This window comes from Moschus berezovskii, chromosome 20 (assembly GCF_049115385.1).
Source record: "Moschus berezovskii isolate FMDL1 chromosome 20, NW_MosBer_1.0, whole genome shotgun sequence".
NCBI classification, from domain to species: Eukaryota; Metazoa; Chordata; class Mammalia; order Artiodactyla; family Moschidae; genus Moschus; species Moschus berezovskii.
The window spans coordinates 17,793,187-17,818,798 of NC_142479.1; the positions used below are offsets into that span (position 1 = coordinate 17,793,187).

Here is a 25,612-nt window from a genome sequence, read left to right on the forward strand (position 1 = left end):
TCATGGATAGAGGAGCCTGGTGAGCTACAGTCCGTGGGGTCACAAAGAATCAAACAGAACTGAGCAACTAATACATATGTAATACATATTTAACAACATATTATAAAATTTTTGACCCCAGTCTTTGATTTCCTAATTGTAATGACATAGAAATCTTTTAAAATGACATAATTCTTATTATTCTTCAAAAGTTATAAAAAATGGTGTGACAAAAATAGAAATCTTTGAGTTAAATTAGGAAGAAGCAATATTTGAGAGGAATACAATTGAGATGTTGCCAAGGCAAGGGAAGAAGGGCAATTTGTAACCACAGTAACATAACTACAATAGAAGTAAGCATTTGAGAAGTTTTAGCAGGGACTTCTCTGGTGGTCCTGTGGCTAGGACTCCAAGATCCCAATGCAGGGGGTCTGGGTTCAATCCCTGGTCAGGGAACTAGATCCTGATTGCTGCAACTAAAACAAACCCGTATGCAGCAATGAAAGTCAAAGATCCCCGCATGCTGCAGCTGGGACCTGGTACAGGCAAAGAATTAAGAAATTTCAGCAGCAATGAGTATTTATTATTTTGAATGAACTGTACATGAAACTTAATTTTTTAGATGAAATATAAAAATCATCAAAAGTGCTGTATAGGATTATTTTAATATTAATTTATCCCCCCATGTGATCTAGTAGCTACACATTTTACCTTTTTTAACGATCTGACACATCATTACAATCATGTAAGAACTGTCCAATGTTAAAACATAAAAATAATATTAGTTTATTCCTCAAGAAAAGTACCACCAGTGATGCTTTACTGAACATGAAAAATAAACAGATGACAGAGAATCAACTTTTCGGGAAAAAGAAATATCATAGAATTTCACGGGTGAATGCAAAGTCCAAAGCAGATCAGAGTCTCAGCAGAACATTCTTGGGATATAACATCGTAATAGTGTGGGTTATCTCCTTTGGAGATAGGTCACTGGTGTGCCAGAACTCATCTTTTCTGGCCTACTTTCCAACAAAATGTCTAATGCCACGAACCTCCCATGACTCCTAAAACATTTAATACAGAGGAAATGCTGATTTTCAGTCTTAGAATAGCCCTTGGAGTTAAGTTTGTCGTAGAAGAAGAAAGAAGCCATTGCTCCCAGACGAGAGCCCCGCGCACCCTCCGCCGTCAGGCCAGCCCGCGCCTCTGGTCCGAGCCAAGTGCAGGCTCCGCACAGCGGTCCTGGGCGCCCCGGCTGAGTGAGAGCAGGTCCTTCGGGTCACGCGTCCCGACTGGCCTCATTCGGCCCTAAGCAAACCAGCCTCTCTGACTCGCCACCAGAGTTGCCTGGCTCTCCCGCCGCTTGGCTTTCTTGCTCCTCTGCCGTGCCTTCCAGCACAGAGCGCTGGACGCTAACAGAAACAGTCCCAGGGACAGAAGGCCCAGGCCCAGGATGGAGATGATGGAGCCGTGCGCGTTGAAGCTGTACGCCACGGCGGTGACCACGGTCCCGGTGATGAGGACCACGACGGCGAAGGGGATGACGCAGCGGTAGCAGGAGAGCTCCGCGCCGCCGGTGGCGGCCGCCAGCTGAATCTCACTGGCCAGCGGCACCATGGTGACCACCACTTCGCCGTTGGCATTCTTTTCCATTGCCACCGGCTTGGGAGACTTCGGGGTTCCCAGGATCTCCTTTATGGGCTCGTCTGTCATTGTTACAGCAGCGTCTCCTGGCTGAGTTCACAGACTAGATCTGGGTGGTCTCCTCAGGGCAGAAACTGTGGAGAAGACAGATGTCAGCTGAATGCATTAGAGGGAGCCCCACAAGTAGCAGTAAAGAGCTGGGGAAACACCACTATGTTCTCTTCTTTTCTAGGACACATGCATGCCTGTGAAAATCAACTTTGATGTATTTTTCCCCCAACTTTTGCATTTTCTTTGCATTGGGCAGAAAGCTAGATAAAGCAGAGAACCATAAAGAGAGGGAAGGTACATAAGCAGGAAGCACTTTACAGTGCTTAATACTGTCTGGCAGTCTACAAATGTTTTACAAGCTTTTCTGCTTTGTCTATTGCTTTCTTTCCTCTAAACACAGAGAATCCTTAATCTTAATCCCAAAACAACCTCATTCAAGAGGAGAGCATGTTATAAACAACACTTCGCACAGTCCGTTCCACACTCACAGCAACCTAGACGCTGCCAATATTTCCGGGCATAACATGCATTCTTTCCAAACTATCGCCCATTCACAGTGCACCAAAGCAATGTCAGACCAGCAGCCAGCATTTAAGTGATATTTTTCTACATCAACTGACGGTCAACAAGTCTTCATTGTTGTAACCATTAAATGCAATGAAGCAGGCATCCTGGGTCCATGGTGGGAGTGCAGTTTTGCAAAAATTCACTGATAATAAGGCTAGGATTTGTGATCTAAAATGTGGCAATATCTTTCGATCCATTTGAAAAGAGAAAAATAAGAAAAACAATTCAACAATTTTGTTGGAAATAATTTTGTGCTTTTTTGTGTTAAAGAAGAGGTCGACGATTAGAGTAATTAGCAGTTAATTTACAAATTTTCCATTAAATTCAACAAGGAATTTTGACATTATATGTACCACTTGTTTTAAAAGAATGAGCATACTAGATTTTCAATAAAGATTTACAAGCTCACTTTTACCCCATGCTCTAGTGAACAAAAACATCATGCGTTTCATCTTTGTAAATATTTTGAACCTGAACATTTCAGAAGGAAATCTGAAACTCTCCATCAAAAATCTCTGTTTGAAATGCCATCTCTGAGAAAACATTGGACACTCCTGTCTTGTTCAGGCATGGCAAGTCATTCTCTTTCATCCTTGAGAAGTGATCTAGCAGCTAAATGGTTGAACAATTACAGTTATGCTTTAAATGAAAGCATTTGAAGGAAGATAGTGGAGATGATTTCAGTGAGATGACAACTTTGATCATATTATATACTCACTGAAAACTAATTCAACCCCAAAGTCAGACCTCACAGGTTCTTCCTTGCCCTGGAAGGTCAAAATATCACTCCTTGTCCAATGAACTAAAAGTTAGAGCTGTCTATTTGCATGAGACTTTCAGTCACCAAAATTAATCACTGCTATTCAAGATACCTTAATGACTGGCTAGATCAATAAAAGGATATTTGAGATTCTGTCTGAAAGGAAAAAAGAAAAACTTCAACCCAAAGCTGAAACTTCAGCTAACTTAAAAATGAGGCTGTGTCCCCCAAAGGTTTATACTTACATGTACCTCAGAGAGAAGCAGTCCATTACCAGGGAGACCCCTGGACTTGAGAGGGAAGGAACAGGAGTCTAAGCTTCTTCTTGGACTTCTGAGAAGGCAGCCTGTCACAGCACCTCTGTCAGTAAAGTGACAGGACAGGAGATCTCTGGGGAGGAGAAAAGATATAAAATGCTGTGGGTTTTAGATCCTGAGCTCTTTCTTTCACTCTACCCCTTCCTAAATGACGCTTGTCTTTCCCTCTCTCTTTTTATTTCCTCCCCCGCTGGTTTGCTCCTCCCTGCCATTTTTTTTTTTTCCTTCTTTCTTTTCCTTGCCAGCAGATTCTGAGTTTTGGCTTCCCCCAGCTCTGCTCAGTGACATGATAAGTCAGAATCATTTTAGAGTCCCCAGAGACTGGAGGCAGCTTTTACTTTTATTTCTCTTGCAGCCTTTACTGAGCGCACTGCTTTGCATTACTCATTTTTTCCCCAGCCAGACTCCAAATCTTCCCCCGCCCAGCAGGCATTTTCACAAGAAAATCCCCGAGTCAGCGTTGCAGACCCAGCTGAGGGGACGGACGGGGCCGAAGGGACAGACACTTTTAGGGCTGCGGGAACAGCTGTGAAGTCATCGGGCAGCTGAATCCAGCCTCTAAGCCAACAAAAATCTATGTTCCTAGGTTTCCCGAGTATTCTTTCTTCATGTATGTGTGTGCTGGCCATCTGAAGCTTAATACCTCCCTCCCCCGCTCGCCTCATTGGATGATAATTCATTTAGGAATGAGGGTGGAAGATACAAATGTTTGTGGTTAAGGGTGAAAACCAGTCATTCTGATTTAAACATGATTACTAGGAAGTGAGTGCTAGGAAGTGGGTAGCCTTGGCAATACTGAAATCGTCATTATCACCATCTCTCATTTATAGAGCACCTCCCATGGGCAGGGCACATGCAAGGTGCATGCATTAACACTAATGCTACAACTTTACAAAGGAGTTTATAAACAGTTTATAATGAGGCTCAGAAATGTTAAGCAATCTGACAAATGTCATATATAGAGAGAAACTCGTGATTTAACTCTAGTCTTTAATGGGCACGCTAATCATGCAAGGGGCTTGTTAAAGGCAGATTTTGATTTAGTAGGTCTGTAGCTAGATCTTGGCTGATGCTAATCTGCTGCTCCTCGACCCACTTTAAGGAAGAAGAAATTTTCAATATTCAAATACATATGACTGGATATATCATACTCTCAAACAATAAAGGTAAAGGTCTATTTCCCACCCCCTGTTGCCAAATGGGCTTTAAGCTACACATGGGCTATTTAAAATTTGAAAGCCACAGATTGTCTTTTGGAGCGAAAAATGAGATTTTTTGGAGCGAAAAATGAGATCATATGTCTTTTGGGTGAAAAATAAGATCATACCGGGTGACTCTTATAAGCTCATCCTATACTTCTGTACCCATGGTGGATTCATGTCAATGTATGGCATAAACCACTACAATATTGTAAAGAAATTAGTCTCCAATTAAATGCATTTATATTAAAAAAGTTAGCTATCTTCTATTTTTAGTCTGTACAAGTTTTAATAACTTACTTTCAACTGATACAAGTAACACTAAAATATAATTTAAATCTTGAAGGAGATTTGTTTTCCTTCTTTCTCTTGAGTTAAATTTCTCTAATTGCTGGTGGAGGGCATGGATGTTCTCAAGCACCTCACCTCTGTTCTACCAGAGCTCATTCTTTCCAGCCTAGTCTAGAAATAAGGTCCTGGTGATTTTGTCATAAAGGGACAGGGACAAGAAGTGCTTCTTCATTGAAAAGAAATAAAGCTGGAAAGCTCCGGAGGCTTTGCTGAGTCGGGGAGCCCAGCCTGTTGAGGATGAGAATACCTGGAGGGCCTCGGCCACCACTATCCTCAGACTTTAAAGATGTGGTTGTAAAGGGACAGAGCCATCCTCCAGGAGGAGTGCTGTCACTTGGTATTCGTGATAAGTGGTACTGAGAACCAGAGCATTTAAGCACTGGCCAGCAATGCCCTGGGAGGATGGGGACACTGGGGATTCTTGAGGAGCTCCATATGAGAGCAGCTGTGTTTCCACTGCAAACTGTGACCTTTGGGGGCAATTCCTCTTTACTTTCTAGCAGGGGCCTCTTTCGCCTCCCCACAGCATAATCCAATGACCCCACTGAAGCTCTGAATATCACCCTATCCTGTTAAAGACCATGCTTCCCCATTGTCAAAGTCAAAGGTACATGATTTGAACTTCTCCCAGAAAGAAGCCAGAGGCACCCTGGTAAGCTCTTGGATGAATTTATAATGAGGGGCAGAGAGTGTGTCTGTGCGCTGGGAGCAGGGTCGGTCTGTCTGTGTATCTTCTAACACCCAAGCCTCCTCAGCCTTTTTAGGCTTCAGAATTCTAATTCTTATTCATAGAGCTGCATCTGCCTGCACACACAGATGCACATCTTCAGATTCTAACAGCTGATGACTTGCACTGATTGATAGAGAAGTAGAAAGCTTTGGGATAAAGCAGAAATTGTATTTCTAGAATAGATACCTGGGGCTTCCCTGGATGTCCGATGGTTAAGACTTCCACTTCCAATGCAATGGGTAGAGTCTCGATCCCTGGTTTGGGAACCAAGATCCTACACGCCTGGAGGCCAAAAAAAAACACAAAAAACACATAAAAGCAATATTTTAAGAAATTCAATAAAGACTTTAAAATGACTCATATCAAAAACAATCTAGAAAAAAAGATGACATGACTTTAAAAAAATGAAGAATAGATACCTATCATTACACCCAAGTACACCTGCAGTTTTAAATGATTTTAAGTCTTCAAATCAAAATTCAAAGAGAATTACTAGTGATCAAAAGTCTTTGAATGACTTTTTCTCCCTCCTCTTTGTGCCTATTAGAAATTAAACCCTCCTGAGAGTGCCTTAAGAAACACCTGCCCCCAGTGCAAAATCTCATCTATAAAGCAACTAGCCTTTTTTTCTGCAAGCCTTTCCTCAGAAGGGAGAGGAAATCTTTCTGGTCCTTTTTAAACACAAGGCTCCAGGAGATTCCTTTAAGCTTGGAGAGCTTTTCTGAAAGCTTCCAATTCATGAATTAAATCTACATCCTCCTACCCCACCTCACCCCTCCAAAGACTTCCACATTTCTCTTCCAGATCTTTCAAAAACCAGAGATCCTTACCTTTGCTAGCCAGAATTGGACTGAGACAGCTGCCAGCTCTGGCCTTCAGCCACCCAGAGACGGGGATGCAAATCACTACACCAGGGACCGTAGGCAAAGTACTCAGCAAGGCTTAAACACAATTAAGGGACCGGAGCAAAACTGATGAGAGGAAATTCCTTAAGTGCTGCTGTGTTTTCTTTGTTTCCCTCTACAAAAATGGAATCCATATAATTTTTTTTTTTAAAAAGGGATCCAAGTTTGGCCAGGGTGTCCTCCTTTATTTTTCTTTCTTTGTGTCCTCATTCAGGGTTTCATTTTCAAGGTTTTCCTTATCCAAAGTCCCTATTCTAAGACTATTCTGTAGGACTATGAACCTGAAGAAAAGAATTTTGCAATTCTTGTCCTACCCCTCTGGAAGGGTCTGGGGTTGGGGAAGTATGTAAGGTGGGCAGTGAGAAGGTAAACTTATTTTTTTCTTTTTCTCACCGTGACAAGCAAGTGATAAGGGAAGTAAAGGAAGAAGAGATCAGCTGATGGTGAAATGGTCTTTGGTGCCTTGTGTGGACTCTATCCCTAAAGCCAGAGGAGAGGTCTTGGCATGCTGTTCATGAGAGGGTGGCAAGGCACTGTGGAAATGGAGGTGCACAGGAAAATCACATCTCTAAGCAACTGAGCCAACATTCTACCAAAGACATCATAAAAAGCAGAATTAAGGAACACTGCTATGTTGGAGAAAATTTCCCCAAATTAGGGGCAAAAATCTCATCGTACTTAGAAACAAGCCAGAAACAAAGTTATTTAGATAAGGGGGATATAGAAGTGGAAGAGGAAGATGGAGTGTACTGTGACCAAGAGGAGATTTTGCTTGTTTACCTTTAGTAGAGCCAAAGGTTCAGTTTCCCGGTTGGAAAGTGTAACGTGTTGATTTTGCCATTGGGTAGATGCTGTTGAAGACCTGGAGACTCCTCCTTTGGGGAAGCACAGCCTTCCTTTTGTGAGGCGCGTCCCCATGTGCATTTGCTCACTCATATTTACTTTCAGTTTGCTTGGTTTGGTGTGGCTGAGTTGGCTTTTTTTCAGCAGCCCTGAAGATGCCTGTTCTTCCTGGCCCGCTGTCCAATCACCACATCCTTTGATCTCCGTCATCACCCAGTCCAGTTGGATCCAGTGAGGTTCGGGAAGCTGGCCAGAGTTTCTCCTTTCCAATGCTTCTTTTAAGGGTGTGTCTGCATTTATGCTCTGAAATCATGGACGTTTTGGAAAGTGATCTGTGCTTGTGTGTTCATTTTGGATAACAGGTCATATTATTATTACTGCCCCACCCCCTCCCCAAGGCACTTCTCTTTGAGGACTAGGCAATCAAGATCTGATTGTAACAGGTGAAATTATGGGTATGCCTTCAGTTCAGTTCAGTTCAGTTGCTCAGTCATGTCCGACCCTTCGTGACCCCATGAACTGCAGCACGCCAGGCCTCCCTGTCCATCACCAACTCCCAGAGTTTACCCAAACTCATGTCCATTGAGTCAGTGATGCCATCCAACCATCTCATCCTCTGTTGTCCCGTTCTCCTCCTGCCCTCAATCTTTCCTAGCATCAGGGTCTTTTCAGATGCTCTTCGCATCAGGTGGCCAAAGTATTGGAGTTTCAGCTTCAACATCAGTCCTTCCAATGAACACCCAGGACTGATCTCCTTTAGGATGGACTGGTTGGATCTCCTTAGATATAAGTATATATTTTACTATTTGCTGATCAATTGTAAGGTACCCAAAACTCAGAAAATCCACCCAGATACAGAAAGGAATACACATGTTTTAGATGCACATGGTGGTCACCATTCTCTTACCCATTTTGTTATGAGATGAAATATTACATAAACATAAAAATCCAGAGTTGCTGAAATCAAGTAACACTTTGAAAACTGAAGGAGGGATGGATAAATTCTCTCTCATTGTAACAAGAACTCATCATCTTTCTGGTCCCAAAGGAGAAGAACTGATTTTCTTGTTTCAAAATGTGAATATATACTGAAACAGCTACGATCCTGATATGTTCCCAGGTATCTTGCCCAGTCCTCTGTGTTTGTATACCATTTCTTCAGAGGCCTAAGATGAGGAAGCTCAAAGGTAAAGAGCCATAGCAAATTGGTCTGATGCTTTCCCAAGAGAAGTGCCCAACCCTTGGGTCAGTCTCCCTTATTGGGCTGTGGATCATGTAATCAGGGGCTAGTGTAGCCCACCAGTTTTGCCTTCTCCAGGAAAGGAAAGGGAAGGGACCACAGTGCCCTCCACTCCTGGCCATTCTTGTTGATCCCTGATAATATAGGACCCTTCTATGCCTTTTGACAGAAACAGTGTCCCCCCAGCCTCGGGAGACAAATGTAATTTGACCATAAAATGATGCACACAAGCATTGTGAGCCCAATCCCCTCCTAATCAGCCCAAAATCTCTAGGTTTCAACATCATTTGGTCCCAGGGATTTGAAACCACCCCGCAACATATAAAATGTTCTAAAAGCTCCTCATCTATGATGTTCTGTAGGGTCAACTGGTTTCTCTTGGTCCACATCCATAGGGCAGAACTTGCCTTCTGACCGGATTGTCCAGATCCCAGTCATGTAGCTCTGGTCTTAAAGTGATTGGCAAGGGATGGGCATGCCAATTTGGGCCCCCACTCCCAAACAATGAAACCGTAGATTTTAAGCTCTGTGCCTCAGTAAGAGGAACATGCATTGAGTTTCTTTTCACAGGTAGATTTTGTTATGTCTTGGTTTTGGGGCTGCAAGGGGTGTCACTGTCCCCAGATCTAACTCCAGGCTGCTTCATTCTGTGTTGACCTATACAATATGTCCAGTCTGGTGAGGAGGGAGCACAGTAATGCTTATGACCATCTAAGATGCACCACTGACATACAGACCCTGTCTCGGGTACTTGTACTTTTATTTTACTGATGAGGAAACTAAAACCGAGCTAGTGAAGTACTTGCCTGGGATCCACTGATATTTACTGCATCCCTTTTTGGTGCCAGGGGCTTGTTGGATGTTCTAGCTGAGCAGATAGAAACCAGTAAGCAAAGCAAGGTCTCTGCTGTCAGGGAGCTTACAGCCCAGAACAGAAAAGCCACAGGTAATTTTTCTCTGAAGAAGGAATACCGAACTGCTATGAGAAGGCCCTGGAAGATAGACTGTGGAAGGAATAGCCTATATATAAATGTAGCTCGTGTGTGTGTGCTAAGTCGCTTCAGTCATGTCCAACTCTTTGCAAGCCTATGAACTGTAACCTACCAGGCTCCTCTGTCCATGCAGAAATTCATACAGGAGGGGAGTCCCTACAATGGTAGAATCAGGAAAACTTGACAGTCAAGAGAGGGGGTTGGTAAGGTTTTTAAGTCTATGTAATTAATGGCCTGGTGATATTGTTGGCAGAAATAGAAGGCAGGGCATGGAGGGTATACACTTAGCTTGTTTTGCACTGCTATCCATTTCTCCAACAGAGAGGCAAATGCCAGAGGAAGTGGTCTTCCTCTCTGACTACTGATTTGTGACACATGGTCTGAGTTGCGAAATATGCTTTCATAGTTTGACCAATGAGTTTTCCACTAAAAATAAAATCAAATTTGTAACTTGCTTCATTTTATGAAAACACACAGAACTGCAGACACATATGCAATACACATACATGATTAGAGATTGCTAACTTTCTGCCTTGAAAACTGCAATACTTTGGCCACCTCATGCGACGAGTTGACTCACTGGAAAAGACTCTGATACTGGGAAAGGTTGGGGGCGGGAGGAGAAGGGGACGACCGAGAATGAGATGGCTGGATGGCATCACCGACTCTGTGGACAGGAGTTTGAGTGAACTCCGGGAGTTGGTGATGGATAGGGAGGCCTGGCGTGCTGTGATTCATGGGGTCGCGGAGAGTTGGACACGACTGAGTGACTGAACTGAACTGAACTGAACTTTCTGCCTGGAACAAGAAATAAATATTTAAGAATTCTCACTCAAGACTTTGAATGTACTGACTATAAGCAAATAATATATTGATTCAATTTTAAAGTTCAATTTTAAACTACTCAAAAACAAGAACATAGCTGTGTAGTTCTTTTTGTATAGTGCCTAGCATGAAAAACGCACCTCATAGATGTTTTCTGGGAATGAAAATGATTTCTTCTCTTAATGATCACTCTCCAAAGTACTACTAACATACAAGAGTAAGTATAGAAAGTTCATAACACTTTACAATCAGAGAAACAGCCTTTGTTATTAAAATTCAGTTCAGTTCAGTCGCTCAGTCGTGTCCAACTCTTTGTGACCCCGTGGACTACAGCACGCCAGGCTTCCCTGTCCATCACCAACTCCCAGAGCTTACTCAAACTCATGTCCATCAAGCTGGTGATGCTGGGTGGCATCCTCTGTCATCCCCTTCTCCTCCCACCTTCAGTCTTTCCCAGCATCAGGGTCTTTTCCCATGAGTCAGTTCTTCCCATCAGGTGGCCAAAGTATTGGAGTTTCAGCTTCAGCATCAGTCCTTCCAGTGAATATTCAGGACTGATTTCCTTGAGGATTGACTGCTTTGATCTCCCTGCAGTCCAAGGGACTCTCAAGAGTCTTCTCCAACACCACAGTTCAAAAGCATCAATTCTTCGGCGATTAGCTTTCTTCACAGTCCAACTCTCACATCCATACATGACTACTGGAAAAACCATAGCTTTGACGAGAAGGACCTTTGTTGGCAAAGTAATGACTCTTCTTCTTAATATGCTGTCTAGGTTGGTCATAGCTTTTCTTCCAAGGAGCAAGCGAAGAGCTAATTTTATGTTGCCCCATGAGTTAAAGCTTAAATATAAAGGCAGTCCCAGTCCACTCCGTATTTCTTTAGAAATGTCCTGTTTTGGGCCTCACTCAGTGTAAGCAAGCTTTCACATTGGGATTTACCAGGATCAGGTTAACTAGAAAATCCCTCATAAGTTTCTAAAGGATAGTATCAGTAATTGTGTGAATGAGTAAGGAAAATTTTTGCCAAATAAGTAAACAAGTAAAAGGATGACTCTACACTGAAATCAGATTTAAACTTGAAAACTGAGATATTGTTCAAATGGATTACTTCAAAGTGTCCAGATATTTAGTGGTAAGTACATTAATTATTTAGTTGTAACTGAATAATTATTCATTTATTATTTGTATTTTTCCAGGATTCTTTGGTAGGCATCCTGTAGACCCTGCAACAGGCTTTACCTAATAAGAAACATATATTTATTGAACACTTACTTTGTATTATATTGTTATGTACTTTTTATAGATTTATTTTTTATTTAATACTCATAAGTAATCCAACAGGTAGGTATCAGACAGTGTTGATATACAAATGAAGAGATTAAGTGACTTGTTTTGGGAAGTCACCATTTGGAAAATGGTGAAACTAGCCTGTTTAAAGTTTATCTCTTAATTCCTATGCATTGTTGTTTCTGTGTTCAGATGATATGCACTCTTTCTGTTGCTCATAGGAATTTACAGTCACAACAGAATAAACTCTTGGTTTGGACAAGCTTGTTTTGCCAGAAAAAACATACAACCACCTTCCCACAGAACCTTTGTAGTGACCCATTTATGAGAATAGGATCAGCTCAAGAAATTGTTTGGAAACATTTTTATTCACTTAAAAATCTTTGATGTTCTCGACGTGGGTGGGTGGTGGGAAAGGGAGCCATTTGCCAAACAGAACTGAGGTCAAACTAGAACTATTTATCTTAACGAACTTATCTTATGGAACAGTGCAGAGAACAGATCTCTCGCTTTCTTTCTTTAGATAAAAATCTTAAAGTCTTGTTTCACAAAGGTACCTTTCTGTCTCCTTGTTTACTTAAATAAACTATACAGGAAACAGGCATTATTGTCTTTGTAAAAGCAGTTGTAAAACTTGGTAAACCAATGACCCTAAGATAGCACATGGCCACAGAATGAGAACTCTGTGTTTCTTCCCTCCTTCTCACTGAGGCTCCAAGTCCACTTTGAACTCCGATGGACCCCAGAGCCTGGTCAGTAGGTCTGCCATTGGCATCTCTGGATGACTTCTAACCCGAGGGGCTCCGTGGTCTCAGTGGGGCCTCTCTCCCCTGATTTATGTCTATTTATTTTCTAAGGTAAACTTAGTTTGGGAAATTTTCTTTACAGCTCTGATTTGACTCGTTCTTTCTTTCTAGGGTTACAGGGTAAGGTTTTGGATCGCTTCCACAATAAAATTAACATTTCTGACTCTTCACTCTTGTGCAATGAAAGCAACCATAAACTGAAAGTCAGGAAATCTGAGTCTGAAACTTTTTTCCTCTTTGTGGCCTTGGGCAAGACACCCAACCTTACAGAGTCCCATCTGTCAGATCTCAGGCTCCTGTCTTGTAGATTCTTTACTATTCTTTTCTATTTAAAAAATCCTATTTGGGCTTCTATAATTTCCTATATCATTAGAGAACACAGATGAGACAACTTAGGAAAAGAGCTAACAAAACTACCCAAGTTCTTATGGTATGACTGATGGGGAAGCCCAAGGACGAGTCTCTTTGGGGACAGGAAGCAAGTACTGCTGTGCCTGCAAGGTTTGGGGACACAGAATTTTTCAAGATGGAGAAGCAGTTGGGATTCCCAAGAACTGCCCAGAAAGTGTCGCATGGAATGTGCACTTCTTCAGTGCTTCTCCCATCCCAGGAATCCAGGAAGAGTAGCTCTCCCGCTGTGTGACTTGTACTAAAGCAGTAGATTCCTATATAAGCACCCAGTTCAGATTCTCACATTATAAATTAGAACAGAGAAAAGAATTAGTCTATTTGTTTAGTCTCTTTCTGAAATTCCTTTTTGTTTACTTTGAGTTTACAATTTTACCAATGTCAAATATATTCTGTATACCAGTGAGAAGTTGGATTACCTGCATTAGAATTGCACGGAGTACTTATAAAAAATACTGGTTTCAGGCTCTACCCTAGACCTACTGTGTTACTGCATATTTGTGCGTGTATGTGTATGTTGGTAGATCTGGAATCTGTATTCTTTATTCGTATCCCAAATGAAGTTTGAGATCTTCTGCTCAACACTAATATAACAAACTATTGAATGCATGAGCCTACACATCTCAGGCAATGGTTCCCCTTTATTGAAGAGTCACCTTCAGCTTAGATCAAATTACAGATATCTGTACAATAGACTATTTCATGTTCCTCTCATCTGTTGGTTCTTTTGGATACTCGGGATGCTATTTATTCACCTTTCCTGATATTTTAAGCATCACCTGCTTCCCTGATAAGTCCTCCACCATCTTAGGGCCAGGCAGAGTTGAGTTTCCTTATACTGTATCCCTATACTGCTCTGTGCTCGGGTTTCTCTTTGGACATTTGGGCCTGGATACCTCTTTGCTGTGGGTGCCTGTCTTGTTTATTGATGAATGTTAGCAGCATTCTTGGCTCTACCCACGAGATGCCAGTAGCCGCTCCCAAGTTGTAAGAACCGAAAATGTCTTCAGGCACCACCAAATGTCTCTTGGGGGGCAAATCTGTACCTGGTGGAGTGCATTTCTGTACGCTTACATAGCCCGAGCCAAGTCATGTGGAAAGTTGCTGCTTGTTTATCTCCCCTGAGATCCCGAGATTCCAGAGTAGGGGTTTTGCCTAGTGTATTCTTGTGTCCCCTGTGCCAACGCATAGCACCTTAAAACCTTAAAAGTTAAAAAAAATGTCTATTTATTTGGCTGCGTTAGGCCTTCACTGTTTACTCCTGTTGTGTCATGAGGGATCTTTCGTGTGGTGCTTGGACTCTCTGGATGTGGCGCGTGGGCTCCGGAACCTGAGGGCTTCAGTAGTTGCAGAGCTCGGGCTTCGTTGCTCTGAGGCATGGGAGAGCTTATTTCCCCAACCAGGGATCTCAGCTGCATCCCCTGCACTGTAAGTTTGGTTCTTAAGCACTGGGCCGCCAGGGAAGTCCCCTTAGCAAAGCTTCACTGACGCGTTAGGTGTCTGAAGAACTACATTTTAGCTTATCTTGGTGGGCTTTATGTTTCAGATATGGCAACTCTGGACAAACCAATTAGCATCCCTGTACCTCAGTTTGCCTCACTTGTAACCCTCAGCCTTGTGCCTTTGCGTTGTCTACGGATGGAATGAGAACGGGTCTGTAAAAGTGCAAAGTGCAGAGAGAAGCCTGATGAAGGCAATGTGAGGAAGACAGGGTGTGCTCATGTTTTCACCTTCCAGGCACAAAACTTGGGGAGTGCTGATAATTCAGATTATGCAAATAGTGCAGTGCCCTGTACCAATATCTTGGAGATTTCTTTAATCTGGGACATTATAAATGCAAGGGACTTTGTTAAAATGGACAGACTATGGAAATCTTAAAGGCTCAACTCCCTGCCCCAAATACACCTTGGGTCTAATGAGGACCCAGCCGGGCCTGCAGGGCCCTCTCTGCCCTAGTTCTGTCCGGTGTTCTGTGGCCTCCAGGGCTGTCAAACCCTTTCCTGAGCCCCATTCTGTTCTGTTCTGTGCTAGGGCTCCCTTGTTTCCTGGCCTTGAATATCAGTGGCAGGAAGTTACCAGGTTTTACATCTGTAACTGCACAGAATACATGGCATTAATAAGGGATCCTCATCCCTCTTTGTAAAGATTTTTTCCTCTAATGCAGCCTATGGAATGCCTCTCCAGTTATTTATTATCTTCAGGAAGGGTCTCCCCCCAACCCCGTCTCTCTCTCTTTGCTTACCTACTTTATGATTTCCTTTTACACCCTGGGCATTCCATTGCTGTGGCCTCTGTGCTCTCCCGGCTCTGTGGTGGGCTGGTTTATATACCTCCCTCCCTTCTTTTAACAGAATGAATTAATTTCCATGTTGAGTTCAGCTGAGAAAAACCTCTGCTGCGTGGAAACATAGGCTCTGATACTTGTGTGTGTGTGTCTGTGTGTGTGTGTGTGTGTGTGTATGTGTGCCACCATCAACTCCCCTCCAGCTGCAGTCGGCCAGAACTTCCCCATTAATTATTTCACATGCCAAACATGAAGGCTACAAAAACACTTACAAATTTTAAAACTACACAGACACGTCAAAAAGTCCTGAATGCATATATGGTTAGGGCTACAAGAGAGCTTGGTTACCATTTAATCTAGCTCTTCCATTTGAAGTTTGTGACTATTGAAGCCTGACTTCCTCAGAGTATTTTCTTTGCAGTTTGACCATCTCAAAAATCCACCCTGAATCATTCTGTTCCTCTTTAAATGCATCACAGATAATCTCTATATTCCAGCTTTTTCTGTACTTCATGATCCTTTCTCTAAGCTTAAAAAAATAATTTCCTCTCAATACAGGGCTTGGAGATATCTCATCTAAAAGAAGTAGTGGATGTTTCTAAGATGGTGAGGTCTGTGTATTTTTATCGTAACACATGGTTTAGAGCAATTATCAGGATGTTTTTCCCATTGTTGTCATTTTTCAGTCCCTAAGGAGACTCTTTGTGACCCCATAGACTACAAGCATGCCAGGTTTCCTTGTCCTTCACCATCTCCTGGAGTTAAATCAAAGTCATGTCCATTGAGTCGGTGATGCCATCCAACCATCTCATCCTTTGTCGTCTACTTCTCCTCCTGCCTTCAATCTTTCCCAGCATCAGTATCTTTTCCAATGAGATAGCTCTTCGTATCAGGTGGCTGAAGTATTGGAGCTTCAGCTACAGCAACAATCCTTCCAATAAATATTCAGGGTTGATTTCCTTTTGGATTGACTGGTTTTATCCTTGCAGTCCAAGGGACACTCAAGAGGCTTCTCCAGCACCACAATTGGAAAGCATCAATTCTTTGTCCCTCAGCCTTAATTGTGGCCTAAATCTCACATCTGTAAGTGACTACTGGAAAAACTATAGCTTTGACAATATGGACCTTTGTCTGCAAAGTGATATCTCTGCTTTTTAATATGTTGTCTGGGTTTGTTATAGCTTTCCTTCCAAGGAGTAAGCATCTTTTAATTTTGTGACTACAGTCACTGTCTGCAGTGATTTTCGAGCTCAAGAAAATAAATCAGTCACTGTTTCCACTTTTTCTGCATCTTAGTTCAGTTGTTCAGTTGTGTCTGACTCTTTGTGACACCATGGACTGCAGCATGCCAGGCTTCCATGTCCTTCACCAACTCCTGGAGTCTGCTCAAACTCATGTCCATTGAGTTGGTGATGCCATCCAACCATCTCATCCTCTGTCGTCCCCTTCTCCTCCTGCCTTCAATCTTTCCCAGCATCAGGGTCTTTTCTAAGGAATCAGTTCTTTGCATCAGGTGGCCAAAGTATTGGAGTTTCAGCTTCAGCATCAGTCCTTCCAGTTAATATTGAGGACTGATTTTCTTGAGGATGGACTGGTTGGATCTCCTTACAAGACTCTCAAGAGTCTTCTCCAACACCACAGTTCAGAAGCATCAATTTTTCGGCACTCAGCTTTCTTTATACTCCAACTCTCACATCCATACATCACTACTGGAAAAGCCATAGCTTTGACTAGATGAACCTTTGCTGGAAAAATAATGTCTCTTCTTTTTAATATGCTGTCTAGGTTGGTCATAGCTTTTCTTCCAAGGAGCAAGCGTCTTTTAATTTCATGGCTGCAATCACCATCTGCAGTGATTTTGGAGCCCAAGAAAATAAAGCCTGTCACTGTTTCCATTGTTTCCCCATCTATTTGCCATGAAGTGATGGGATGGGATGCCATGACCTTAGTTTTCTGAATGTTGAGTTTTAAGCCAGGTTTTTCACTCTCCTCTTTCACTTTCATCAAGAGGCTCTTTAGTTCTTCTTTGCTTTCTGCTATAAGTGGGGGTGTCATCTGCATATCTGACGTTTTTGATATTTCTCCTGGCAATCTTGATTCCAGTTTGTGCTTCATCCAGCCCAGCATTTCACATGATGTAGTCTGCATATAAGTTAAATAAGCAGGGTGACAATATATAGCCTTGATGTGTTCCTTTCCCAATTTGGAACCAGTCTGTTGTTACATGTCCAGTTCTAAGGTGTTGCTTCTTGACTTGCATACAAATTTCTCAGGAGGCAGGTCAGGTGGTCTGGTATTTCTCTCCCTTTAAGAATTTTCCACAGTTTGTTGTGATCCACACAGTCAAAGGCTTTGGCATAGTCAATGAAGCAGAAATAGATGTTTTTCTGGAACTCTCTTGCTTTTTTCATGATCCAGTGGATGTTGGCAATTTGATCTCTTGTTCCTCTGCCTTTTCTAAAACCAGCTTGAACATCTGGAAGTTCACAGTTCACGTACTGTTGAAGCCTGACCTGGAGAATTTTCAGCATTACTTTGCTATTGTGTGAGATCAGTGCAATTGTGCAATAGTTTGAACATTCTTTATCATCACCTTTCTTTGGAGTTGGAATGAAAACTGACCTTTTCCAGTCCTGTGACCCCTGCTGAGTTTTCCAAATTTTCTGGCATATTTAGTACAGCACTTTCACAGCATCATCTTTCAGGATTTGAAATAGCTCAACTGGAGTTCCGTCACCTCCACTAGCTTTGTTCATAGCGATGCTTCCTAAGGTCCACTTGACTTCAATTCCAGGATGTCTGGGCCTAGGTGGGTGATTACACCTTCGTGATCATCGCCCTCTATTTGCCATGAAGTGATGAGACTGGATGACAAGATCTAAACTGAAAATTATTCTGCTCAAATATTTTTCTAACTTTCCTTTTGTAACATCTTCAGTCGATTACTGGAATTTGCTTGTAAAAAGACAACTTTGGAGGAAATTTGCTTGCTTATTATCCACAAAATTTTTTTCTATGATGAGAATTTTGGAGAACTTGTAGAATGGATGCACCTGCTCCTAGGTTATCTGAAGAGCTCGTGGACTTCCAGATGTTTTTTTTAAAAAAGAATAAGCAGTCTATTTTATTGACTGCAGTAGGAACCCATGGGTATTGAGGATCTCTGGGAACTTGTCAATTTCCTTCTCTGTTCTTTTTGCCCTGCCATAGCCTCAGGAGCTAATGCTTCTTGTGGAAATGTATCTTGACCTTCTTCTTCCTCTTCTCCTCCAGGGTGGCTGTAACTGTCTGGTTCTCCAGCCAGCCTCCTGAGCCAGGTGCCCAAGGTAGGCAAACTTCTGCATAGGGTTCAGATGCATGACTCGGAGAGCAGCAGGAACACCATCCACTTTTTTTTGTCATGGAGTGCTGGGATCCCTCAAATGCCCTGAGGCAGTCCAGAGCAGCCTGGCCTCATGTGGTCCTGGGGGCAGCATGCTTGTGGGCAGAGGACAGTGGGCTTGCTCAGTGGGGCGTGCAAAGACATTGCTGCCCCTGCCAAGCAGGCGGGGTGGTGGCCACAGATGGCAGTGCCAGTGGACTCATCTCATGAGCAGGAAACTCGAAAATGAGTGGGAAAAGTTCTCATCACTGGCAGCTCATCCTCATCCTGGACAGCTTTATTGAGAAGCTTGGCAGCCTAAGAACCCTGTGTTATTCATTGCTGATCAAGAATAGTATGTCCTTGGGAATTTCAGACCAGTAAAAATTAAAATGAGTAGGGAAAGACTGGTATAGGATTTCAAACTTTTTTGAGCACCCAACTTGAAGAAAAAGCTGAGAATTAATAATCCCCCCCTACCCTGTACACTATTCCAAACTCATTCTACTGAAAAATTCTTCACATTTAAGGTTTTATTTTTCATTTTTCTAATTACACTTTAAATTAGGTCTTTAAAAAAAGAAGTTGGTGCCTCTTACACTTTTCAGAGTGGTCTGAGAAATGCTATATCAATGCGTCTGAGGAAAAAAATAGGAAAACAAGATTTTTTATAGTTTTGTTTTCTAATCAATACCTAAAATAGTAACCAGAAGCAAAAATTCACTGGTGCACCCCCAAGCAGGATTCTGGGCCAGCCAGATTCATCTTCCTCCACCTCCCCAGGCTGTGGACTCCACACCGTCTCTGCAGGCCCCTAGAAGAGAAAAATAATGTAGGACGAAACGAGCAGACTTGTGACGGGCTTCACCAGTGGCTCAGATGGTAAAGAATCTGCCTGCAATGTCAGAGACCTGAGTTTGATCCCAGGGTTGGGAAGATCCCCTAAAGAAGGGAATGGCTACCCACTCCAGTATTCTTGCCTGGAGAATTCCATGGACAGAGGAGCCTGGCAGGCTGCGGTCCACGGGGTCCCAAAGAGTCAGACATGACTGAGAGACTTTCACTTCACTTCTCTTCATGATGGCAAAGAGCATCAGGAAGAAAATATCCACCACTGTAGCAAAGGGGACTCCGGATTCCTGAGAGATGTGGGCTGTGAGTGTGGAGTTTGTGGTCAGTGGAGAGAAATGACTCGCTCTCCCCTGTGCTGCTCAACCCCCTTTCCCCCTCCCCTCCCAGGGTCTTTGACAAAGGGATGCTGCTGCCCCTTCAGCTGACTTCCTTTCTCCCTCCCTTCCACAGCCAACCAGTCACAAATCTGGGGGAAGTAACCAGGGAACTGCTCCATACAGACCAAGCAGAAGTGAAGAGAATTAATTTCTCACTAGGAACCAGTCCCACCGCTTTGTATCTAAATGGAGTTTGCATGACATGCACATAGGAGGAGATCTCATCTGTATCCAGATGCCTTAGGAATGATTCCTCCTGAATGAGTTTCTTCCTGTTCCCTCTAACACTCGGAAAATTATCTCAGAACAATGATGGTTGGGAATTGGAATGGGCCAAGAATTGGAAAGCAGTAAATGTCATGTCAGACATTGACAAAGGTCCCATGTGAGTTTCAGCTGGCATCTCTGGGGATAGAGTTAACACTGATGGGAATTCCTCAGATTTGCATAAACGATGTAATTTTTTTCAAAGAACAATTTGACTTATTTAAATCAAAATGAACAAAAAAGCTCCAGTTCACCTATGATGTCCAATCCAAACAAAAATCTGTTCTCTGTATCTATGAGCTTGCTTTCTTTTGCTAAATAAGTACTTAAAAGAACAAGAGTACCACCATCCACAATCATGATTATTTTTTAAAAGACAGAGCACTTTAGAGCAAAAACAAGAAACAGTACATACCCTCTCCACACTGCTTTTATTTTTCATATTTTTTCAGTGCATCTCTCCAAATCAGCTCAGTTCGGTTCAGTCGCTCAGTCGTGTCCTACTCTTTGTGACCCCGTGGTCACAAAGACCTGCATGCCAGACTTCTTGGTTCATCACCAACTCCTGGAGCTTGCTCAAACTCATGTCCATCAACTGATGGACATGTCCATCACTGATGTCATCCAACCATCTCATCCTCTGTCAACCCCTTCTCCTCTTGCCTTCAACCTTGCCCAGCATCAGGATCTTTTTCAGTGAGTCCATTCTTCCCATCAGGTGGCCAAAGTATTGGAGTTTCAGTATCAGCCCTTCCAATGAATATTCAGGACTGAGTTTCTTTAAGATTGACTGGTTTGATCTCCAAGGGACTGTCAAGAGTCTTCTCCATTACCACAGTTCAAAAGCATCTATTTTACACCACTCAGCTTTCTTTATGGTCCAACTCTCTCATCCATACATGACTACTGGAAAAATCATGGCTTTGACTAGACTGACCTTTGTCAGCAAAGTAACATCTCTGCTTTTAATATGCTGTCTAGGTTTGTCATAGCTTTTTCCCAAGGAGCAAGTGTCTTTTAATTTCATGGCTGCAGTCACCATCTGCAGTGATTGTGGAGCCCAAGAATATAAAGTCTGTCACTGTTTCCATTGTTTCCCCATCTGTTTGCCATGAGGTGATGGGACTGGATGCCATGATCTTCGTTTCTTGAATGTTGAGTTTTAAGCCAGCTTTTTCACTCTCCTCCTTTACTTTCATCAAGAAGTTCTTTATTTCCTCTTCACTTTCTGCCGTAAGGTTGGTGTCATCTGCATATCTAAGGTTATAAATATTTCAGCTGGCAATCTTGATTCCAGCTTTTGCTTCATCCAGCCTGGCATTTTGCATGATGTACTCTGCATGTAAGTTAAATAAGCAAGGTGATAATAAACAGGTTTGATGTACTCCTTTCCCAATTTGGAACCAGTCTGTTGTTCCACGTCCAGTTCTGTTGTTTTTTGACCTGCATACAGATTTCTCAGGAGGCAGGTAAGGTGGTCTGGTATTCCCATCTCTTTAAGAATTTTCCACAATTTGTTGTGATCTACCCACTCAAAGGCTTAGTAAATGAAGCAGAAGTAGGAGTTTTTCTGGAATTCTTTTAATTTTTCTATGATTCTACAGATGTTGGCAATTTGATCTCTGGTTTCTCTGCCTTTTCTAAATCCTGCTTGAACATCTGGAATTTCTCGGTTCATGTACTGTTAAAGCCTGGTTGGAGAATTTTGATCAAGACCTTGCTAGCATGTGAAATAAGTACAATTATGCAGTAGTTTGAACATTCTTTGACATTGCCTTTCTTTGGCATTGGAATTAAAACTAACCTTTTCCAGTCCTGTGGCCACTGCTGAGTTTTCCAAATTCGCTGGCATATTGAGTGCAGCACATTAAGAGCATCGTCTTGTAGGATTTGAAATACCTCAGCTGGAATTCTATCACCTCCACTAGCTTTGTTCATAATGATGCTTCCTAAGGCCCACTTGACTTCACAATCCAGGATATCTGGCCTTTGATGAGTGATCACACCATCGTGATTATCTAGGCCATTGAGATCTCTTTTGTATAGTTCTTCTGTGTATTCTTGCCACCTATCTTAATACCTTCTGCTTCTGTTAGGTCCATACCATTTCTCTCCTTTATTGTGTTCATCTTTGCATGAAATGTTCCCTTGGTATCTCTAATTTTCTTCAAGAGATCTCTAGTCTTTCCCATTCTATTGTTTCCTCTATTTCTTTGCATTGATCACTGAGGAAGGCTTTCTTATTGCTTCTGGCTATTCTTTGGAACTCTGCATCCAGATGGATATATCTTTTTTTTTTTCTTGTTTGCCTTTCACTTCTCTTCTCAGCTATTTATAAGGCGGCCTCAGACAACCATTTTTCCCTTTTGAATTTCCTTTTCTTGTGGATAGTCTTGATTACAACATCTTGTACAGTATCACGAATCACCATCCATGGTTTTTCAGGTACTCTATCAGATCTAATCCCCTCAACCTGTTTGTCACTTCCACTGTATAATCGTAAGAGATTTGATTTAGACCTGAATGGTCTAGTGGTTTTCTCTACTTTCCTCAGTATAAGTCTGAATTTTGTAATACGAAGTTCATGATCTGAGCCACAGTCAGCTCCCACTCTTGTTTTAGATGTCTGTATACAGCTTCCCTGGTGGTTCAGAAGTTAAAGTGTCTGCCTCCAATGCGGGAGACCCGGGTTCGATCCCTGGGTCGGGAAGATCCCCTGGAGAAGGAAACGGTAACCCACTCCAGTATTCTTGCCTGGAGAATCCCATGGACAGAGAAGCCTGGTAGGCTACAGTCCACGGGGTCGCAAAGAGTCGGACATGACTGAGTGACGGAATGGAATGGATACAGCTTCTCAATCTTTGGCAAAGAATATAGTCTGATTTCAATATTGACAATCTGGTAACGTACATGTGTAGAGTCATTTCTTTTGTTTTTGGAAGAGGGATTTTTCTGTGTCCAGTGTGTTCTTTTGGCAAAACTCTGTTGGCCTTTGCCCTGCTTCATTTTGTCCTCCACAGCCAAACTTGCCTGTTACTCTAGGTATCTCTTGACTTCCTACTTTTGCTTTCCAGTCCCCTATGATGAAAAGGACTTTTTTTTTTTTTTTCCTTTGGTGTTAGTTCTAGAAGGTCTTGTAGGTCTTCATAGAGCCATTCAAATTCAGCTTCTTCGGCATTAGTGGTTGGCTCATAGACTTGGATTACTGTGATATTGAATAGTTTGCCCAGAAAATGAACATAGATAATTCTGTTGTTTTTGAGATTGAATCCAAGCACTGCATTTCAGACTCTTTGTTGACTATGAGGGCTACTCCATTTCTTCTCAAGGATTCTTGCCCACAGTAGTAGACATAATGGTCATCTGAGTTAAATTCACCCATTTCAGTCCATTTTAGTTCACTGTTTCCAAAAATGTCAATGTTCACTCTTGCCATCTTCTGTTTGACCACTACCAATTTACATTGATTCATGGACTTAACATTGCAGGTTTCTATGCAATATTCTTCTTTATAGCATCGGACTTTACTTTCACCACCAGTTACATCCACACCTGGGTGTTGTTTTCACTTTGGCTCAGCTTCTTCATTCTTTCTGGAGCTATTTCTCCCCTCTTTTCCATTCATCTTTCAGTGTCATATCTTTTTGCCTTTTCATGGGGTTCTCAAGGCAAGAATAATGAAATGGTTTACTATTCCCTTCTCCATGTTTTATCAGAACTCTCCACCATGATCCATCTGTCTTGGGTGTCCCTACATGGTATGGCTCACAGTTTCATTGAGTCAGACAAGGCTGTGGTCCATGTGATCAGTTTGGTTATTTATTGTAGGCCATGCTGAGTTTCCTGCTCAGGCTCTCACAAGGCTGCCATCAGGATATCAGTGGGGTGTATTCTTTTCTGGATCTCGGGATCCTCTTCCAAGCTCATGGGGCTGTCAGCAGAATTCAGTTCCTCATAGCTCTAGGGCTGAGGGCCCTCTTTCTTTCTGGTTGTCACCAGGGTCCTTTCTTGAGCCTCCTCACAACACTGGCTTTTGGAAACCACCAAATCTAGATTAATTAATCCAAGAGTCAGAGATGTGAGTTATAATGTCAAATCCTATAAAAAAAATAATGGAGAACACAAATCCTTTGACGTATTTTGGTATTAATTATTGCTAATATCATGAGGTTTTTTCATGAGGCCAAGGTGTTGTTTATGTCTGAAGATTTCTTGATTATTTGAGAGACAGCATGTGGAAATAAGCATCAGTTCAGTTGCTCAGTTGTGTCCGACTCTTTGCGACCCCATGCATCACTGCACGCCAGGACTCCCTGTCCATCACCAACTCCCGGAGTTCACTCAAACTCATGTCCATTGAGTCGGTGATGCCATCCAGCCATCTCATTCTCTGTCGTCCCCTTCTCCTCCCACCCCCAATCACTCCCAGCATCAGAGTCTTTTCCAGTGAGTCAACTCATCGCATGAGGTGGCCAAAGTATTGGAGTTTCAGCTTTAGCATCAGTCCTTCCAATGAACACCCAGGATTGATCTCCTTTAGAATGGACTGGTTGGATGTCCTTGCAGTCCAAGGGACTCTCAAGAGTCTTCTCCAACACCACAGTTCAAAAGCATCAATTCTTCGGTGATCAGAACTCTTCACAGTCCAACTCTTACATCCATACATGACCACGGGAAATATAGCCTTGATTAGATGGACCTTGGTTGGCAAAGTAATGTCTCTGCTTTTTAATATACTATCTAGGTTGGTCATAACTTTCCTTCCAAGGAGTAAGCGTCTTTTAATTTCATGGCTGTAATCAGCATCTGCAGTGATTTTGGAGCCCCCCAAAATAAAGTCTGACACTGTTTCCACTGTTTTTCCATCTATTTCCCATGAAGTGATGGGACCAGATGCCATGATCTTTGTTTTCTGAATGTTGAGCTTCAAGTCAACCTTTTCACTCTCCTCTTTCACTTTCATCAAGAGGCTTTTGAGTTCCTCTTCACTTTCTGCCATAAGGGTGGTGTCATCTGCGTATCTGAGGTTATTGATATTTCTCCCAGCAATCTTGATTCCAGCTTGTGCTTAAAAGCAAAATGGCTGTCTGAGGAGGCCTTACAAATAACTGTGAAAAGAAGAGAAACAAAAAGCAAAGGAGAAAAGGAAAGATATAAGCATCTGAATGCAGAGTTCCAAAGAATAGCAAGGAGAAATAAGAAAGCCTTCCTTGCGATCAATGCAAAGAAATAGAGGAAAACAACAGAATAGGAAAAACAAGAGATCTCTTCAAGAAAATTAGAGATTCCAAGGGAATATTTCATGCAAAGATGGGCTCGATAAAGGACAGAAATGGTATGGACCTAACAAAAGCAGAAGATATTAAGAAGAGGTGGCAAGAATACACAGAAGAACTGTACAAAAAGATCTTCATGATCAAGATAATCATGATAACGTGATCACTGACCTAGAGCCAGACATCTTAGAATGTAAAGTCAAGTGGGCCTTTGAAAGCATCACTATGAACAAAGCTAGTGGAGGTGATGGAATTCCAGTTGAGCTATTTCAAATCTTGAAAGATGATG

The 25,612-nt window shown here is 42.4% G+C and overlaps 1 protein-coding gene and 1 non-coding gene across 7 annotated transcripts; both read right to left on the reverse strand.

Annotated features, from left to right (window-relative positions):
* Nucleotides 1-540: 540 nt before the first annotated feature.
* On the reverse strand, nt 541-7,331 carry TMEM100 (transmembrane protein 100). Of its 6 annotated transcripts, none has more exons than XM_055398993.2 (4): nt 7,284-7,331; nt 5,785-5,880; nt 3,247-3,391; nt 541-1,757 (listed from the first exon to the last, which is right to left on the reverse strand). In XM_055398993.2, the coding sequence occupies exon 4, from the start codon at nt 1,690-1,692 to the stop codon at nt 1,288-1,290; it is 405 nt and encodes a 134-aa protein (XP_055254968.1). In that variant the 5' UTR covers nt 1,693-1,757; nt 3,247-3,391; nt 5,785-5,880; nt 7,284-7,331; the 3' UTR covers nt 541-1,287. The 6 variants fall into 6 exon arrangements, with proteins under 6 accessions (XP_055254968.1, XP_055254969.1, XP_055254967.1 ...); XM_055398994.2 differs by lacking the exon at nt 7,284-7,331 and adding an exon at nt 6,429-6,563 and having other exon boundaries at nt 3,253-3,391; XM_055398992.2 differs by lacking the exon at nt 7,284-7,331 and adding an exon at nt 6,429-6,557.
* An 11,412-nt stretch (nt 7,332-18,743) lies between these two features.
* Nucleotides 18,744-18,828, reverse strand: LOC129544812 (small nucleolar RNA Z195/SNORD33/SNORD32 family). The gene has a single exon (XR_008683559.1). It is a non-coding gene; the product is annotated as a small nucleolar RNA Z195/SNORD33/SNORD32 family (small nucleolar RNA).
* Between the last annotated feature and the right edge of the window lie 6,784 nt (nt 18,829-25,612).

What these genes read in the sequence shown, in the direction of transcription:
- TMEM100 (XM_055398993.2), bottom strand. Translation starts at nt 1,692, where the DNA reads ATGACAGACGAGCCCATAAAGGAGATCCTGGGAACCCCGAAGTCTCCC.